The 19643-nt window shown below is 39.2% G+C and overlaps 1 protein-coding gene and 1 pseudogene across 1 annotated transcript; one reads left to right on the forward strand and one right to left on the reverse strand.

Moving 5' to 3' along the window:
* Window positions 1–9534: 9534 nt before the first annotated feature.
* Window positions 9535–14633, reverse strand: LOC145556054 (uncharacterized). Its single transcript, XM_081617736.1, has 6 exons — window positions 11133–14633; window positions 10928–11059; window positions 10535–10855; window positions 10324–10459; window positions 10142–10252; window positions 9535–10069 (listed from the first exon to the last, which is right to left on the reverse strand). Exons 1-6 carry the CDS (start codon window positions 11379–11381, stop codon window positions 10032–10034), a joined length of 987 nt encoding a protein of 328 aa, XP_081473862.1. The 5' UTR covers window positions 11382–14633; the 3' UTR covers window positions 9535–10031.
* A 513-nt stretch (window positions 14634–15146) lies between these two features.
* LOC145642957 (secreted RxLR effector protein 161 pseudogene) lies at window positions 15147–15749 on the forward strand (annotated as a pseudogene).
* The last annotated feature ends 3894 nt before the right edge of the window (window positions 15750–19643 follow it).

Raw genomic sequence — 19643 nt, forward strand, 5'->3', positions numbered from 1 at the left:
ATGTCAAATTTCTTATAGGGGCTAACTGGCGTACCAAGGAACCCGAAATTGTCGTATGAGGTCGAAATCACCTTTCTGCGAGGCTTCGAGCTCTGTCGCTGCTGAAATATCTCTGGCGCCAAGAATTAGAGTAGGGTCTTCCCTGTTCTGCTGTACCTGTATTATTTTTTACTATAGAACTTTGCTAATCTCTTTAATTATCTTAGGGTTGACCTAAGTTTTAGCATTGCTTGACTCATCGACTTGACACGACTCAAGGTATAAACTTGACTCTCTGTGATTGACTGACTCGAGGTTGACTCGAATCGAAGTAAAATGACACGTGTGACTCGTGACCCGTGTGTGCATAGTGTTGACTGAATGTGACTCAAAAATGCAAAAAAGCAAAAATTTTCCATCATTTTTTTGGAGGGTACCGGCTTTCTCCCGAAAAAGAAAGACGCGAAAAAGAATCGAAGTTTTGAAGGTGCATGTTGAATGAGCTTAGTCAAATGTTGTTTGATACTATCTCTCAAGGTGCAAGGATTAATCCATCCTAGCCTATCTCAACTGTTGACTCAATGATGAAAGCATTTAGGTAACTTGGGCACGGAGGCTAAGTACTTCATACTTCGTGATGCAATGATATGATGATTATGATTGATGAGTGATGTTGATATGACAAGGCATGCTTCAGCGTTGTGTTAAGATTCCATGACAAAGGGTTCCTAAGGGAAGTATTTGGTCATGTATCTGTGATGTGTGTGATAGTGACACTAAAGTTAGGCCGCAAGAGCTAAGTGTGTGGAAAGATATTATTTCAAGAAGAGTCAAATGATGGTGACTCTTAGGCTAGGTAAGCTAATGATATAAGGATCAAGCCCCCAAGTCTAGCTCTAAGTGAATAGGGATGAGCATTGGAGATCCCTTTATATGATCATGGTGCAAGTGTGTGAATGTGAATATGAATGCATGTTTATTATGGCCGCACCTCGATGTGAGATTGCCTACGTATCCGTTAGGAATCAGGCCGAACGTAGCTCTAGCCGAACCTCGCACAAGTGTGTACACCTCAAAAATTTCTTTTTAAGGGTTGTAACGTGGTTAGGCTAAAGGTTGAAGAAGAAGGCGATAAAAGGCTCAAGATCCTAGATAAGCCCCCAAGGTGTGCAACTTTGCTTTTGGAATATTTATATTTTTATTGCTTGAGGATTTAAACTCTTTTTTTAGCTATTTTTTGCTTTAGCATTTATTTTATTTTTGGAAGTGTGGGCAATCCCGATCATGCGGTCTATCACTCACTTGGCATTCATGTTTCTCAGGCACGGTACCGAGCACTCGATAAGAGACGCAATCTGAGACGTGTTCATATCAAAGACATGTTCATATCAAAGACATTGGAACACTTTCCCTTTTGTACACTTGTTTTCATTTTTTATTTTTTCTTATTTTTTGCTATTGCTTTCTTTTGAATTTGCTCAAGCTTTCTTTATAATTGCATAAGTTGCACACTGTCCCATCCCAAGATTAGATAGATGTAGGTTGAAAAAATAAAGGTCTATCGTTAGACGAGGCTCAAAGTGGTTTATGAAGAAAGGATTTCATATTTGAAAGGTGAAAGGAGATATGACGTGGCTACAAGGGGTGCCTCAAATCATTGGTATACCTTGTGCTTAATTCGACATGGATTTTTATTTATTTATTTATTATTATTATTATTTTTTGATTTTTTTTTATATTTAATGCAATATAATGAAATGATCATATATAAGGAAATAAATGATCATTTTATTAAAAAGGGGGAAAGGAAAAAAAAAACCACAAAATTGATCTAAAGGAAAAGAAAAGGTGCCTATGCTAGACTTATTGGGGAAAGGAAAAAATGAAAAGGAAATAGAAAAAGAGGTCATGAAATCTTGTCGTTGAAGCTCGCCTCTGCCTTGTGTTGTTTGCTCCGACATCATCCAGTCTTCTCGCTAGCTAGAGGTAATGGGATCTTATTTGCCTCTATGAGATCTTGAATGAGGTTTTGAAACCTGTAGCATTCATCAGTAGTTAACCGCGCCCTCGATGGTACTTGCAATAGGAATTTGGATTCCATCTCGAAGATCGATTTTCTGGTGTTGGAACCTCGCTAAGGCCAATAGGTTTGATTAATCCTCGATTGTAAAGACGGTCGAAAGCAGCATCGTAGTTCATTCCAATGGGTGTGAAATCTTGCCTGGGTTTCCTTTTCGATCCTTGATTGTCCATGGCTAAGACACCATTATGGTCAAAGGCACTAACATTATTACTAGAGTGTGCGTTTTCGGAAGAAGAAGGATTTTCGTTCTTCTTTCCTTTCCAGCCACCGTGGTTACTATTGTTAGTAGCTTTTTCCTTCGCGAGGTCGTCTTCGATCTCGATACCTGTAGCTGCCGGTACTTCCTGGTCGGGAGTCGGTCCCACAGGTGGCCGATCATCGGTCCCCTCCTAGGAGGGGGTTCCCAAAGTTATGAAAAAAATTCCCCCTTTTCCTGCATGTCATAGACGGATCTGAAAGTATTCAAGTTGTGTTGATATTTTAAGTGCTTTGAATACTTTTCTTGGAGATTCTTGATAAACATCCTCACAGACTCCTTTTCGGTGGGGACCTCAATCATCTTAGCGGAAGTTTCCCTCCACTTATTAAAGAAAGAAGTAAAACCTTCATTCTCTTTTTGTCTTAGCATCTCAAGTTGTCTATGGTCAGTTTCAACTTGGATATTGCACTTGTACCTATCAATGAAAGCGTTTACTATCGATTCCCAGGTAGAGGTTTTATCTTTGTCAAGGGAGAAGTACCATTGTTGGCAAACAACCTCAAGAGATAGTGAGAACAGAGAGGGGAAAACCTTCTTATCGATACTCTTAATACTCATTATAGTTTCGAAAGCTCTTAGATGAAAATAAGGGTTATTAGTTGCCTTGAATTTAGGGATGTCAGTGGTGTTGAACTTATGCAAAATAAGTTCCTTGTCCAGCGAGACCCCTTGTGAATTCATGCCCTGAAATTTGTAGTCACTAGATAGCTTGCTCAAACTTTCTTGCATGAGGTTCATTTGTTGGAGGTTCACGGGATCATCGATCTTGAGTGTGAGTAGCTTCAGTGTCTCAGTCACGTTAGTCAATTGACTCCTAAGTTCATTAACTTCCTCTTGAGTTGCCATTATCTTCTTAGCCTTCCTCTTTTGACGAATCGGTTTATCAAAAAGTGAGACTTGAACAAAGAGGTTGTCCTTGATTAATCGCCCTTCTCTCCTCGACCAAGTACCGTGGAAAAGGAAATTGGGGATATTTATTGTTAATTATTTGACTCAAACTTTATTCAACATGCAATGGATAGAGGAAGTGAAGAAAGATTGGAAGAGAATGTGAAGGAAAATGATGTAGATGAAGGGATATGGAGAATTAGTAATAGAATGTACCCCCAACTCAAATGACGGAAAAAACCGACTCATGCATGAACCTAAGACATGGTCATGGTGACATAGACTCAAAGTGTGTGCCAAGACTAGTGAGTGTAGGTGACATGTTAAGACTCGTGTCATGACCATGTGGTTAGACTATGTGACTAGACTCGATCAAAGACTAAGTTAAGACCTCACGTATATGCATTAAATTGGACAGGCTGTGGTATTTTAGTCATAACTTTTTATCTGTGACTCTAATTGGGATGAAACCAACGCCATATTAAAGATAAAACTTGGGGCTACAGGTCCATAGGTTGTACGACTCGTAGTTCTTTCTAGAACTCCGGCTGTGACAGAAATAAGTTGACGCTTGTGCAGTATACGGGAATAAAAATCCGGGTTGACTTAAAGGAACTATGACTCGATTTTAGGTATATTTATTAGCTCTAATTAATTAATTAATTAATTAAACAAAGTCATTTAGTCATTAATCAGTTTATTTAGTCTTAACACAAGTCAAACAAATGGTTAGGAAAAATCACATAGAGTATGCACAACAAATAATGCACAATTAGTCAAGTAGGCACAATATGATGCAATGAGTTTGCAACCTAACCATGGCTCTATTTCTCTAAAGTTCGGGATATGGTTTAGTGAATAGAGGGTCCATGGTTAATTGTCCGGATGCACCGCGCGGAAGCCTAACCGTGAAGGGTTGGCGCGAGTGGATGGGACACCGCGAGTTTTAGAAAAAACTCGCTTCCATGGTTTGGTGAATTCAACAATCTCGGATGTACCCTTTGTTGCACGGAGCGTTCAATCGGGTAAATGGAGCATGAATTCCCATAGGGTTATGTCCATATGTAGAACACATATGGGTTTCAGAAAAGTGAGAAAAAATTCAATCAGGAAGTAGGATCGAGCAAACAATACGAAAAAATGGTCGAAATTAGAACGCATATTTCTGGCTCGGTATTGGGGGAAATTGGCGCCAACAATCAGAGACTGGCGCCATCTTTTAGCTATAGCGCCTGACGCCAATGCTGGCGTCTGGCGCTACGGTTAAAACGCTGGCGCCAATGCTCTGGCCCCTGGCGCTACTTCCCACGTGCCTCAGCAGCTTTCTGTGCTCGATAAAATTTTCCAGTTTCGCACGGTGTTATTTCGGTCCTAGTTGTGAAAGATATTTCTCAAATTTCCTACGTGTAAAATCCTATGTTTTTAACTCATTACGGATGGTCTTTCCAATGAGATCTTTTTTATGCATATGACAATAAAGTTAATCAAAATTACGCACATGAAATACTTAGAACGTTTCGAGTCTCATCCACTCATTCTAAATCATTGTCGAAACAAATTCAGGAATTTAAATTGAAATCCTCCCTAGTGAAGTCGCCAAAAACTGTAGGGAATAAATTTCAAGCGTTAACCCCTAGCTTGAACCCCACTGTGATCATACACTAAAGTACGGTGGCGTCCAAAAGAGAAGAAGATAGAGCAAAAGAGTCGCCAACAAGTTTTTTTAGGAACTTGTAAACCGTCCACAGGGTGAAGGTTACACCCCTTAACGATCCAAGAGATCGTCAACTCCATAAGGTGTAGAACCAAATAAGGGTTCGGGGATGAAGGTACAAATCCAACCTAAAAGAGATTGAGCCTGCCCTAATAATAGGCCTCTACTTTATTCTGATCGTATTCATGTGCGCTTTCTGACTAACATGCAATCAATAGGATTAACCCTAAACCTGTTTAATCTATGTTGGTTTAATATAATGCACAAATAAATATATTATTGGCGATCACTTGAAATTATAATCAAATTAACCCTAACAAGATTATTAATTATCTTATTAAGCGTGATTACAAGTACCAATTCTCTTTAAACATGCATAAAAGGCGTGATCAAGCAATAACAATAAATAATCATCAAGAAACATAATAAATAATCATCATAATAATAATATCATCATAAATCATATTAAAGCATAATAATAATAGCAAGGTCCTAGGCATGATACTAACAAGATTAATAACAAACCCTAGCATGTCACTAAGCAATAAAAATCAAATCTTTAACCCTAACATGATACTAACATTAATAAATATTAGGAAGAACATAGGAAGCATCGTAACAATCATATTTAATATTAAAATTACCCTAGACATGATACTAGGAATATCATAATAACAATTTAAACATGATTTCTACATCATAACATCAATTAAACCATTAAAGTACTTACTTTGATGCTTCGTACCTCTTTCTAATAACAAAATATACATCATAACAAATGGGTGTCTACACCTCCCCATGCTGACAAAAGAGCAAAACGAGTTTTAAGACTCTTAACTTCCCAATATGTGCTCATAGACAACGAGCTACATAAAAGGGTACCTAAGGGTCGAGCTCTCTTATTTGCAGGAAAAAAGGATGCACAAAGAGCAATGAGGATAGTCCACGAAGGAATCTGTGGCACTCACATAAATGGCAAAATGTTAGTCCAAAAGATAATGCGAGAAGAATATTATTGGACTACAATGAATAGGGATTGCCATCAATACGTAAAAAGATGCCCTAAGTGCCAAATCTATGCCAATTTACAACATGTTCCTCCATCCTTGCTCTACACCTACACGTCGCCATGGCCATTCTCTACATTGGGAATTGACATCATCGCCAAAATCACTCCCCCAGGAACAGGAGGCCACGAATATATCCTAGTGGCAATTGATTACTTCACAAAGTGGGTCGAAGCGCAATCATACGCTAAACTCACTGCAAAACAGGTAGCACTCTTTATCGAGAGAAATATTATTTGTTGATACGGAGTCCCACATGAAATGATAAGTGGCAATGGAACTCACTTTCAAGCCGAATGTGAAGAATTGTTACAAAAATATGGCATTCAACATCATCATTCTTCCCCTTATAGGCCTCAAGCAAATGGAGCAGTCAAGGCAGCTAATAAAAATCTAAAGACTATCATCGAGAAAATGACGGAAAATTATAAGGATTGGCCTGACAAACTTCACTTCGCATTGTGGGGTTACCGCACGTCAATTCGCACATCAATAGGAAATACGCCATTTTCCTTGGTATATGGAATGGATGTCGTACAACCTGTCGAACTAGAGATCCCATCTCTATGCATCGCGATAGAGAGCAAACTCGATGAAGTTGAATGGACTAGGGCAAGATATGAAGAGTTAATTCTACTCGATGAAAAACGACTAGAAGCTCTACATCACACTCAGTGTTACCAAACTTGTATGGCTAGGCATTTTAATAAGAAGGTCAAGACAAGAAACATCAAAGTAGGAGACTTGGTGTTAAAAGCATTAAGGAAAAATGTTTTAGATCCAAGGGGAAAATTTAGACCTAATTGGTCTGGACCCTACATTGTAAAAACAATCCTGTCAAGAGGTGCAACAAAATTAACTAATATGGATGGCAATGAGTTCTCGAACATGACAAATCTTGACCAACTTAAGAAATACTACCCGTAATTACTTGAGTAGGATAATCAAGAGAGCTACGTTTGACCTTATTCCTTAAGAAAGGATACGTAGGCAACCCTTTACGGGTACAGCCACTTTATTTTTTTAAAAAATCTTGCATCATAGAACTAATAAAAATTCGACAGAAGATCGACGAAATATTAGCGTCACGGAAAACATTCTAGCGCCAGCCGATGAATGTTAGCGCCAGACGACGACAACTGTCGCCTGACGCCAGACTGCCGCAGCCGGCGCCAGTCTCGAAATCATGGCGCCAATTTACAGTTAAAAGTCTGGGAATATTTCGGTGTTTTTCGAAAAATTTTCGACTTCCGTACTCAAAAAAATTTCTGGAAAATTAATTTTTTCTGTTTTCATTGCTTTAATAAAATAAATTTAAAGTAAATAATTTAATTAAAAGCTGGAATTTCATTAATAAATTACATTATTGACGGAATTTAATTAAAGCTTAAATAAATTAACTTTAAATAAATAAAAAAAATAAACTAAGTCTAATAATTGGAAATTAAGCAATGCTCTTAATCTTCTTTCTCTTTCTTAGCCCTTTTCCAATTTTTGTCTGCTTCTTCCTCCTAATCCATAATTTTAGCTAGTAGGCATCCTTTAAATGATCTACATTCAATCTTGGAGTAAATAGTTTCCCCCTCAGCTAGGACTCCATGCTTCTTTTCTACCTAAGCTTTCTTTTCTGTGGTGTCAGCTTTCCTTTTTCCCTTATCTTTTGCAGTACTCTTCTTCCTAGGCATTATAGGTGTTTTGAACCCAATTCTTTCACCTAAGCGTTCCTTAACAGGAATCACCTTGTCACCTAGACGGCTCTTCACATCCGTTTTACTCTGATTTTTATTCACGTCTTTTGAAGGTTTCTTACGAAGCCACTTTTTCACATCATTGGGCAAGGAATGAGGAACCTTTTGGGTAATTACTTCCCACAAAGGTCTAGCGCTCCAATAAGCATCAAATTTGTCTAATTCCTGGGAGACAGGAACTCGTAGGGACGACGAAGATCACCGGAAGGAATAGTTTGAAGTAGGCCGTATTGTCTTTTTACCCTGCAGGGATAGTAAAAAGTCATATGGGACAAGCTTCGAAGACGACAGAAAGGTTGCTTGTTGACACCAACCATCCTTTCTATTTTCCACCAAGGGATGACCCACTTGATGGCAAAATGGCAGGATTCGAAGACCTTCTTCCATTCATGGCGCCCCATCTTAGAGAAGCGTTTCTTCCTCCTCACGAAGCAATTTGGAGTGTATTTCTCAATGTTGTCTGGAGGGCTAATTAATTCCAGTCTTTCCATTAGCCACATCTGTAAAAAAAAAAAAAAAAAGAATTGCAATGCAAATAAATTATTATTACTATACAAAAATATATTTTTGATTTCTGTAATTAAAAATACTATTTTTCTACCTGTAATAAAATTGGGGAGCCCCGAAAAGTTGCTTTTGGATTCCTCTTTAATTCATCAAGACTAAGCATAGTCTCTCCAACTATTAAAGGCATTGGATTTCTCCCTGATTCAATTTGTTATAAAACAGTGGATATAATTGATTGACCCTCATTATTTTTACCTCTAGTAAGAAAAAATTGATTAAGCATGCAAAACAGAAAAGCCCTTCTTCTATAAACATGGAAAGATCCAGAATAAGGTCTATAAAAATAATGGCGAGCAAATTCTTTCAAATTAACTATACTACCATCTACTATTTTTGATAGATCCCTGTCTTTTAAATTGAAGAAGCGTTCAAAATCCTTATAATAATATTCATTTATTCTAGGGATTACTACAAGATCTATTGCAGGGAAACCTAAAATAGCACCAAATTCTTCCGGCAAAAGGCTAATTTCATCATACCCTATTCTATCTACATACCAATATTCTAGAGCGGTATGAATAAAATCTGAATCAAGATCTACCCCTTTGATACCATAAATACCCCCCAAGTGAAACACATCTAATTCTTTTCTCTCTTTGGCATTAAGAGACCGACACCATTCATGAGTGTAGTTGGTGAAACACTTGGTGACTAGAGACATGATGTTATTTTTCTAAAAGCTAAGAAATATTTTATTTGCTGAAATCATGAAGAGAATCGGTTGGGCAGGGGGCTATTTATGCACAAAATCGGAGCAGTTTTAATCTGTGAAGGATTCGGAGTCAGCGCTCTTTAGCGCCAGACGCCAACTATTGGCGCTTGACGCCAGAGCCTGGCGCCAAATGCTAAGTGTAGCGCCTGGCGCTACACCAAAACGCGTGGCGCCAACTGGCGCCAATATGGCTCATCGTACGCGCTTTCTAAAAAAACCGCGTTTTCGACTTAATACGAGTCTGCTAATGACTTTACGGTTTCCTTATCTTTTTTCTATATATTCATTTATTCCTCCTTTTTTTTAATTAATATAGCTATTTACATTATTTTTCTGATTTTATTTAGACTAATTTCCAAGTTTTAATAAATCCAATATTTTAGTTGACTTTTCCTTTTTTTCATTTTTTCTTTTTGGGGGAGAAAGTCGGATACCCTCCATAATAATAAAAATGACGGAATTTTTGCGCAAAATTATTTGTCACATTTCCTTGCACACACAAACATGCACATAATAATAATAAAAAAATGAAAAACATGATAAATAAAGAATAAACTCATAATATGTATATACAAAGCATGTCTAAGTAATGAGTTAACTCAAAGTTCTATACAAAGTAAAAAAAATAAATAAATAAAAAAGCACAGGAACAAACTACGGCGCCGGGGGACGTATACCCATCATCTCATAAAACTCCGCCGTACGAGGAGTAACCTCTCCACCAGCTCCGGTTTCCTCGGGAGGAGGAAAACTCAACATGGGACCCGTCCACCCAACATCAACCCGAGGCTAAGGCTGCGGAGGCTACTGCGATGACGAGCCGACCTCGTACATCCCACCACCTCTAAAAGCCGAGGTAGCCTCTCCCTGGCCTACCGGCGCAGCATGTGCACCCTTAGAGGAAGAACCTGAGCCCTCTACCGCCTCGGTACGAGCAGCCTCAGAACGACCACCCGACCTCCCGAAGTAGTCCGGCGACGTCTCGAGCTAGACCTCGCCGGATCCCTCCGCACCTTAGGTCTCGTGCGGGTACGAGAAGGAATGGGCTGACCCTGCAAAAGAAATTAAAAATCAGAAACAGGCAGAATAGAAGCGGTAATGCAAAACATAAGAAGAGAAGCTACCTCCTGAACGGCGTCGTCCCGACGGCAGGTAGCCACGTTCCTCATCCGGACAAGCTGGCTCCGGAAGGCATCTATGCATCGTGCCATCGCCAAAACCACATCGCGTGAGAACTGTCAAAGAAATAAGTTAGTAAACATGCATAACGTATATGGACAAAAGTTGCAAATAAACAAGCTTATACGGGTCTGGTGGCGAGGAATTGACCGCTTCACGAAGCGCTCGTCCTCAGGAGCCGAAGGAATCATCTCCTCAATCGGCCCATATGTCCCTTGATAATGGATAGACATACGGGGTGGCACGAACTCAACAGCATCATCCTGACAAGACAAAACAAAATCAGTAAAGCATTACTTGGGGGCTATTTAACGAAAGATAAAAGCTGAAAATCGTACCGCCACATCCTCGGCAGGTACAGGAACTGGAGCTAACAACAGCAATAGCTCCTCCCCATAGCATCGCCCAAGGATCGTGTAAGATCGCCAAGGGGTACCAGCTCCCTCTGACATGCTCACCGACCTCGTGGCGTTAAACATGTGACGTGGGGGAGGAGCAGGAATGACAAAGGTATCGGAGGAATGCTGAATAGCAACCCTCTCTCCAAGATATGCAGCTACTCCATAGGTCCCTAAGAAATAGCGACGCTCAGCAGAACACTGCGCGGCTAACCCAGGGACTGCCAGGTCGACCCACGGTCGGTACAGCACCTCAGGCTCCTGCAAAGAGCGTCAGTCAGGCAAGAATCTATCTAAGGCGTCACAAAATGTCAAATAAGAAAAGAATCATACCAAGATGGTCCAATCTCGGACATATGCAATGGACATCCCCACACGGCGGCTGCCCCACGAAGCACTAACTGGAAGCCTGCGCGGCGACGGTCTCGCCGGCACAGCTGAGGGGAAGTACTCGTTGAACCAAATCTACAAGAAAATAAAGTTATCAGTAAATGCTAACTAAAATGTAGAGCTAAACTTTATAGGGAATAAGGTTTACCTCTACGACCCTCCAAAAGCCGGACAAAGCAACATTCGACCCAAAGGATCGATGTCGACACGAGTCCCGCAGCGCTCGAATGAAATCAGCATAGGCCAAGCTGGCAGTCATAAGTCTCGATCCGGTGTAGATCGCGGATGGCAGGAAGATAGTAAAGCAGCATCCTACTATCCTTGTTAGGGGAGAACGTCCCTGACAGCAAGATAAGTGCAAAGATACGCACCCGCTGCTCTCGGGTAGTCGCACCATTGTCAAAAGCCGCTGCTAGAGTCGAGCGGCGAATCCCCCTAGCACTGAACTGAGTCGACTCTACCTCAACTCGAGCTCGAATAGCAATCAGACTCAACAGCTCCTCGACCACAGGGGAAAAGACGTCGATCCCGCTGTCGAACGGCAGTGGGACGGAGCTAAACTCCAGTGACTGAAGTCCGTAGGAGTGACCATCATCTCACCCAGGGGAAGTGGAAAGTGTTGGTGGTGTCCCAAAAGAACTCCACCAGAGCACGAACTACATGGTGACCCCCGCTAGAGGCAACCATTGCCTCGGAGGTCTCGAACAGCGTAGTAAGACCGCAAGACTCCCATAGAAGTCTCGTCTAATCGTCTTTAGCGATGTACATCTTGTACAGATCGCCCAAGTCGTCACAGTCGGAACCATGACAACGCGTCCTCCCAACTGTGATGCCCCGTCTCACCCTCTCAGAAATGTGATGGACGGGAGAAAAGTACAAGGGCCGCTTATCCCACTCAGGGAGTCGACCAAGCGAAGTGGACGGTTCGGCATCGTCCTGTACGGGCTCATGCTCCCGTCGAACGTCTCGGGACCATGAACCGGAACCTCGTTGTCTAGTCATGCTACATTGTGCAGAATTCTCATAAATTAAGGTTCTATAGTATCTAAGTTTCGCCTAGCCGCATGATACTATGTTCGCAAAAAAACAGAGTACGTAGTAATAAAACAGAGCACAAATTCAAATTGAGCATAACGACATTTTTAAAGCAATCAAACAATTTCTTGCAATACTATAGTAATTATTGTGACAAATTGGACAAGAATTGCTAGCAAAAACATCAAGAACAAGCCACATTGTATTCCCGACCTTAAGAGGTTCAACAATGGTGATTTGTTCATTTCTTCACCAAATTGAGTCAAACAAGTCTCGAATTACTCCCAAGGCAATATATAAACATAATCAAGAAATTTCATGGCATAAAATTTGACAAACAAAGAGAATTAAGCATTCTAAGTTTTGAATTTTCAAGAAATTCGGGAATAAACACATGCGAAATTCATTAAAACCGGTGTGAGTTTGAAGAAAACTTACATAGATCGGGAAAATGGATGGAATGAAGTTTGATTTGCAACAAATTTGAGCGAATTTGGTTGAGAAATGAGCAAGAACGGATCAAATGAAGTTCTGAGAATTCTCGAGCAAGAAACGCAAAAAGCAGCAGCGAAAATGAAGAAGAGAAGGGTATTTAAGGAAAACCCGACTCTAGCGCCAAGCGTCAAATCTTGGCGTCAGTCGATAGGCTTTAGCGCCTGGCGCTACAGCCAGTTAAGTGGCGCTGACGATATTTCAGCGGCGCTAGAACATTTAGCCACTTAGCACGATTTTTCTAACCTTATGCAATATGTTTTGGGTTCTTTGGTACGCCGGTTAGCCCCTCTAAGCAATTTGACACGATTTTTAGTAATCGGCTTGATTACATAAAGTGATCGACCTAATGAAAGATCGTCTCACTTGGCTTAAAGCAGCATTGGCTCATCGCAAAAGGCACCGACATACTGGTTCATTCGCAAAAGGCACCGACATATTGGTTCATTCATTCAGCAAAGGGCACCGACATACAGGTTCAAAGCAGTTAAAGCGCCGACGTACAGGCATAGCGGAAGCAAAGTTCAAGCGAGCTTTTAAAGATCGACAAGCGGAGTTCTTCGGTAATTTCCTTTGGAAAATTATCTCAACAAATGAGGATAGCTTCAAGCGAGGATATCTTCGGCAGCATTCCCTAGTTTGCGGAGAGTTGTCACAAACAACTGAAGGTGATTTCAAGCGAAGTTGTCTTCGATCGTGTTCCCTAAGATGTGGAAGATGATCACAAAGCGGAAGAGGATCGTTTCAAGAGAAGCAATCTTCGATAGTGTTCCTTGGTTTGTGGAATATTATTAAGGCGGAAATTGGAGGCAGTTACAAGCATAGAGGTTTTCTAGCAGGATGGCATTCTCTAGCTTGCAGGAGGTTGTCGAAACAACAGTAAAGCGGTAACAAATCGGTTACTTTCAGAGACGTGTGCTCGACGGTGCAAGATACGCGTTTCTTAACTCTTTTATCTGTTTAACTAACGCTAGTTTCAGGTATCGGCGTTGCAAGAGTGATTTAGGATCGCAGAACGTTCTGAATCATTCTCCGTCCCTATCGCTACTTTGACTTTTAGAGGAGGGCCTAATATGGATTTATCATTCCTAATGCAATTAGGAATGGTTTTAGTCTTCTAGATTCTTCAAGATGGTTCTATTCATTCCAAATTAAATTAGCATTGATGAATTTACTTTTGTTGACTTTTTACAGTTTTTATCAGAATAAAAGAACATTTTTGAGGAAAATACGATTTTATCCACCTGCACAACAATTTCTATCTGATTTTAAGAAAACGCGTCAAAAACTTAGTCAGCGCCAAACGCCTGATGCTACGCTTGGCGCCTGGCGCTAGCGTTAACGCCTGGCGCTAACGTCAGCGTTTGACGCTAACCTCGTTTTGCGCATCAGAACTCTGTTTTGATTTTTTATCTTTTTTAGCTAATTTTCTCTATAAATAGTTTCCTAAAAACTCCGTTTTCATTCACCAAATATCATCAAGATTCTCTTGATTATTCTGTTTCTCTCTTTTCTAAACTAGCTTTCTCTCAAATACAAAGTTCCGCATTCATTAGACTTAGATACACCTAGCCATATTCGAAGTTGCCTTCACCCTAGACGTGAAAGGTTTAATTTCTAAGGGTTTGGTCCCAAATCTCTCTTTCAATTATTTAATTTAATTGTTTATTATTTTCCTTGAAGTTACTAACCCGTGTATTTTGTTATTAGAAAGAGGTATGAGGCATCCAAGTAAGTACTTTAATGGTGTAATTGATATTGTGATATAGAATTCATGTTTAGATTGTTATTTTTATTCCTTGTATCATGTCTAGGGTAACTTTAATATCAAGTGTGATTAAAAGTATGATGGTTCCTATATTCATCCTAATATTTATGATTGTTAGTATCATGTTAATGCTAAAAATATGATTTTGATTGCTTAGTGACATGCTAGGGTTTGTTATTAATCTTGTTAGTATCATGCCTAGGATCTTGCTATTATTATTATGCTTTAACATGATTCATGATTATTTTTATTATTATTTTGATTATTATATTTATTATTTTAATTATTATTTTGATTATTATTATGTTGCTTGATGCTTGTTTATTGTTATTGCTTGATCACACCTTTTATGCATGTTTAAAGGGAATTTGTACTTGTAATCATGCTTAATAAGATAATTATTAATCTTGTTTAGGGTTAATTTGATTATAATTCAAGTGATCGCCAATAATAGTTTATTTGTGCATTAAATTCAACCAACATAGATAAACATGTTTAGGGTAATCCTATTGATTGCATGTTAGTCAGAAAGCGCACATGAATACGATTAGAATAAAGTAGAGGCCTATTATTAGGGCAGGTTCAATCTCTTTTAGGTTGGATTTGTACCTTCATCCCCGAACCCTATTTGGTTCAAGACCTATTAGAGTTGACAATCTCTTGGATCGTTAAGGGGTGTAACCTTTACCTCGTGAACGGTTTACAAGTTCCTAAAAAATCTTGTTGGCAACTCTTTTGCTCTATCTTCTTTCCCTTTGGACGCCACCGTACTTTAGTGTATGATCACAGTGGGGATCAAGCTAGGGGTTAATGCTTGAAATATTCCCCACAAGTAGCATACCTTACGCCTCGGTTATAGGTTCTATCATGTATGCCATGATTTGCACTCGACCAAATGTTGCATTTGCTCTGAGCTTATGTAGCAGATTCCATGCAAATCCAGGTGAAGCACACTGGACTACGGTTAAGAACATCCTAAAGTACTTGAGAAGGACTAAAGGAATGTTTTTGGTCTATGGAGGAGTAGATGAGTTGGTTGTTAAAGGTTATAATGATGCGCGTTTCCAGACCGACAGAGATGATTACCGCTCGCAATCAGGGTACATCTTTTGTCTGAATAGAGATGTAGTGATCTGGAAAAGTTTAAAGCAAGGCACTGTAGCAGACTTTACGACAGAATCAGAATATTTAGTGGCGGTAGAAGCAGCTAAGGAAGCTGTTTGGATAAAGAAGTTCCTAATAGAGCTAGGCATCGTACCTAGTGTTCTAGAAGGAATTGAGTTGTTTTGTGATAATAATAGAGCTATTGCACAAGCAAAAGAACCAAGATCAAACGACAAATCCAAGCATGTAATGAGGAAATATTACCTCACTCGCGAGATTGTAGAAAGGAATGATGTCAAGATCTGCAAAGTTCACACGGATGAGAATGTTGTTGATCCAAGCATGAACGTCACGCTAGGGCTGTAGGGTTGAAGCAAGTGTTAGAATGGCTTTAGATTGTTTTTGTTTAGAGAAACTTGTTACAATTTAAATACATGATTTTGATGTTTTATGTTTATATTGTATGAAATTTTTATCTTATTTAATTTTGGCTTAGTATTTAATAAAATGTCCAATATATTTTATTGAATTTAATGGGCTTGTCAAATACGTGATTTGATGAATGAAACCCCATAAGTGAACTGAATTCATAAAATATTTAAGTTCCTAATCTGAGTTGTTAATTTGGACATAAATGACTTAATAAAAGGATTAGCATATAAGATTGATTGATAGTGTCTTTTCATGGGCTATGGAAACATGGAGATGTTTAGTCAATCATATGGATATGTATAGTCGATACATGATCAAACATACCTACTTAGAAGTTCTAAAACTTCGCAAATTATATTAGTGGATTCCTTAGACATGAGTGGAACACTACTTAATTCAATGATTAGTGTAACTTTGATGTTGTCAAACGCCATGCCGTAAAAGGGGACTATAAAGGCAACACTCGGGTTGTGCTAAAAGTTGAGTGAGAGTTTTGGTTGCCGCAAGATTGAATAGGTCATCCTATGTTAGATAGGATGGGTATCTTGGCCTCTTGAAGAGTAAGAATTGAAAATGCATTGTCGTGCTCAAATGGATCAAAAGATGATCATTTGCTTAGCAATTCAAACTCGGATTTCAAGAAATAATTTGAATACTAGTATGATGGCATAGAGATGTGATCATACTATCAAATTAGACACTAAGAGACTCTAGGAATTTGAATATTGCATACTTATCTCGGACAAGTGGGAGATTGAAGGAAATGTGTCCTCGACTTTAGTGCAATTACTTCATATAATTATGGATCGTATTATGGAGATAGTAATTCATTTATTTGGGTCCTCTATTCATCTTGCTAGAGAATTCTATAGAACTTTGGGTTAGTAAGTAACAAACCCGAAGCCCGCTTAAACGGATCCTACAAGGTCACACATTAGGTTTGGATTAATAAAGGAACCCGAAGCCCAAAGTGGGCCTTAGGATGACCGGCCCAGGAGGGAAAGGGGAGAGGAAAACCCTAACCTAATTAATGATAATGTTGTTATATATTAATTAGTGTTTTGGGAAAATAAAAATACAGTATTCAGTTTTCTGAAAACAACATAAGTTTTTCCTCTCGATACTTTCTCTCTAAAATCGATTCTCTACTCCAAGAGGTGAAAGGTTTTTCCCATCCAACTAGCATTGGTTGAGTGTTGATTCAACCCGATGGACCAAATAGAGAAGTCGCATTTGAGGCTCTTTATCTCCGCTCGAGAAGAAGATTGCTAAAGGATTCACGCTTCAAAGGTTAATTCTAAACTATTGTGTGATCCTTTATTTGTATATGCATGAGATCCTGTTTAGGTGCGTATGAATGAGATTCATGAAATTCCTCTTAGAGTACCTAAAACCCTACAAGTTTTAGGAGAAATTGAAGAAAGTAATAATATATAGAGATAGTGGGGTTAGTAGAAAGTAAATTGGAGGAGAGAGAATGTGAAGTATAATAAATTGGGTCCCATTAGTTGGATTTAAGACAACAATTAGGCCCTCAATTCTTGATTTTTTCACCTTTTAGGTACTCAATTTTTTTTCCACCCTTTAGATATTCTGACAAATTTTCAAGCCAACTAACTCACCTCTAACTCATTGATGTGTCTATTTTATATAGTATTTTACCCCCGTCCCTTGGTCATAATTAGTAGTGTTTTTGGCTCTTTAGAGCCACTTTTATTACTAATTGGTGTTTTCTAGTGTTTTCGTAGATTTGGTTGACTTTTGCAGGGAATTACACTTTTGGAGTATTTTCCCGGGATACTTTGGAGCAATCACAAGCATTGGAGAAGCACGACCAGTTTTTGTAGCCCAGGGCCGGTTAGAGTCATTGAACCGGTGATTAAGGGCTCGGTACAGGTGATACCGGGGCATTTGGACCGAGTATTAAAAGACCGAAGAGGAAACCCTGATTGGCCCGAAGAATTGGAGTCAATCGTAGTCCAAATAGTGGCCCAAGTGAGCCGCCCGGCCAAAGAGGGTGGCGCCCGGAGGCGCGCCCGGCCGGGCGGGAGAAGCTAAGGTTGGCGCCCGGTGACGCGCCTGGCCGGGCGCGAAATTGGTATTGAGGAAGAAAAAAGGCGCGCCCGATCGGGCGGTGCCTCGCCCGATCGGGCGCGTGTAATCATTAAGAGACGATTAGCGTCGTTTTAGTTTGTTTTAGTTTAGGATTTGTACGGAGTATAAATACTCCTCCGTAGTACGTTTTTAGGATCTCTCTCTCTCTCTCTCTCTCTCTCTCTCTCTCTCTCTCTCTTTTACTCTTACTTTTACTCTCTTAATTGTTTTCTTAGATTTCTTTCTCTTAAACCTTTGTTCTTAATCTACTCTTAATTCCAGATTTATTTTGGTAATGATTTCTCTTCTCTTAATCTTAGTTGTTTATTTCATTCCTTTTCTCATGTCTTGTTTAATTACTTTGTTTAGTTTAATTTCTAATATGTCTGAGTAGTTTCATTCTAGGTTTTATGGGGATCCATAATTAATATGAAGGGATAATTTGTTATTATTGATTATTGATATTGCATGATAATTTCTTATTGAATTGTTTTAATTCTTTGCAATTAGATTATGAATCGAGCAGATGTAATTTTATTGTGAATGTTTAGCAATATTGAATTGATAAATCGAGCAGATGTTAATTTAATATTAAAGGCTATTTTTAATTGGAACTTAGATCTAGTAAATTGCGAGAGCCTGTTAGATCTATGTTGATTAATAAATTGCGAGAGCCTGTTAATCATGTTATTTGTGCAATGTTAATTATTAATTACTTCGTTTTATCCCGGAATATTAATTATTGGTGAACCTGTGACCCTAGGCTTCCTTATTATTGTTTCTTTTCTCCCTAAACTTATTCTTCGTAGTATAGATTTTATTCCCAAAAATATTGGTTACTTAGATAATTTAGATTATAATAATTAATTAGGAGTAAAAAGACTTGTTTCCCTGTGGAGTTCGACCCTACTTCCCTATCTACTTTATTTAGAGGACTTAGGTATTTATTTTAGATTAGGGGATACGACTTTACCCTGTCACTCATCTTTAACCACACATAATTAAAAACTAATTAATTTTTTTTCTACCCTTTAGATACTCTGACAAATTTTCAAGCCAACTAACTCACCGCTAACTCATCTTTAACCACACATAATTAAAAACTAATTAAAATTTTTTTTCCACCTTTTAGATACTCTGACAAATTTTCAAGCCAACTAACTCGTCTCTAACTCATCTTTAACCACACATAATTAAAAACTAATTAAATTAAAGAAAAACTGAAAAGAATAATCCCACTTTTTGCCCATCGCTCAAAATAATCCTACCTTTTTGAATTCCAGAAATAATCCCACCTTGTAACCCCATCTTCCCAAAATGAACCTTTTGCCGGTTTATGATATTAGTCACCTTCTAATTTGTCCTAACTTTAAATAATTAAAAAAAAAAACAAAATAATTAAAAAAATCTCCCAACCCACGACCACCATCACAACCCCTGCCACCACCCCTTTATCGTCACCAACTCACCATCACAACCCCCTGCCACCACCCCTTTTTCACCACCATCACAACCCATGCCACCGCCCCTTACCACCATCATAACCTGAAACCCCCACCTAACCCTGAATCCGAAGCCCCAACATCCCTGAACCCGAAGCCCCACCAACCCTGAACCTGATGCCCCACCAAACTAGGAGGAAATGGAAGTCGGCCGACGTCTAGATCAATAGCGAAACAGCCTCCTCCCCACCAACCCACAAAAACCACCTCCACCCCCGATTTAGGCTGATTT

This window comes from Chenopodium album, chromosome 8 (genome assembly GCF_948465745.1).
Source record: "Chenopodium album chromosome 8, dcCheAlbu1.1, whole genome shotgun sequence".
Lineage (NCBI taxonomy): Eukaryota > Viridiplantae > Streptophyta > Magnoliopsida > Caryophyllales > Amaranthaceae > Chenopodium > Chenopodium album.

Bases quoted from the DNA above. Each gene is read 5' to 3' on its own strand.
- LOC145556054 (XM_081617736.1), bottom strand. From the start codon at position 11,381: ATGGTGCGACTACCCGAGAGCAGCGGGTGCGTATCTTTGCACTTATCT. The intron at 11,060-11,132 runs GTAAACCTTATT...ATTTTCTTGTAG, and splicing joins GCTTTTGGAGGGTCGTAGAG to ATTTGGTTCAACGAGTACTT. The intron at 10,070-10,141 runs GTAGCTTCTCTT...TTTCTTTTGCAG, and splicing joins GGGACGACGCCGTTCAGGAG to GGTCAGCCCATTCCTTCTCG.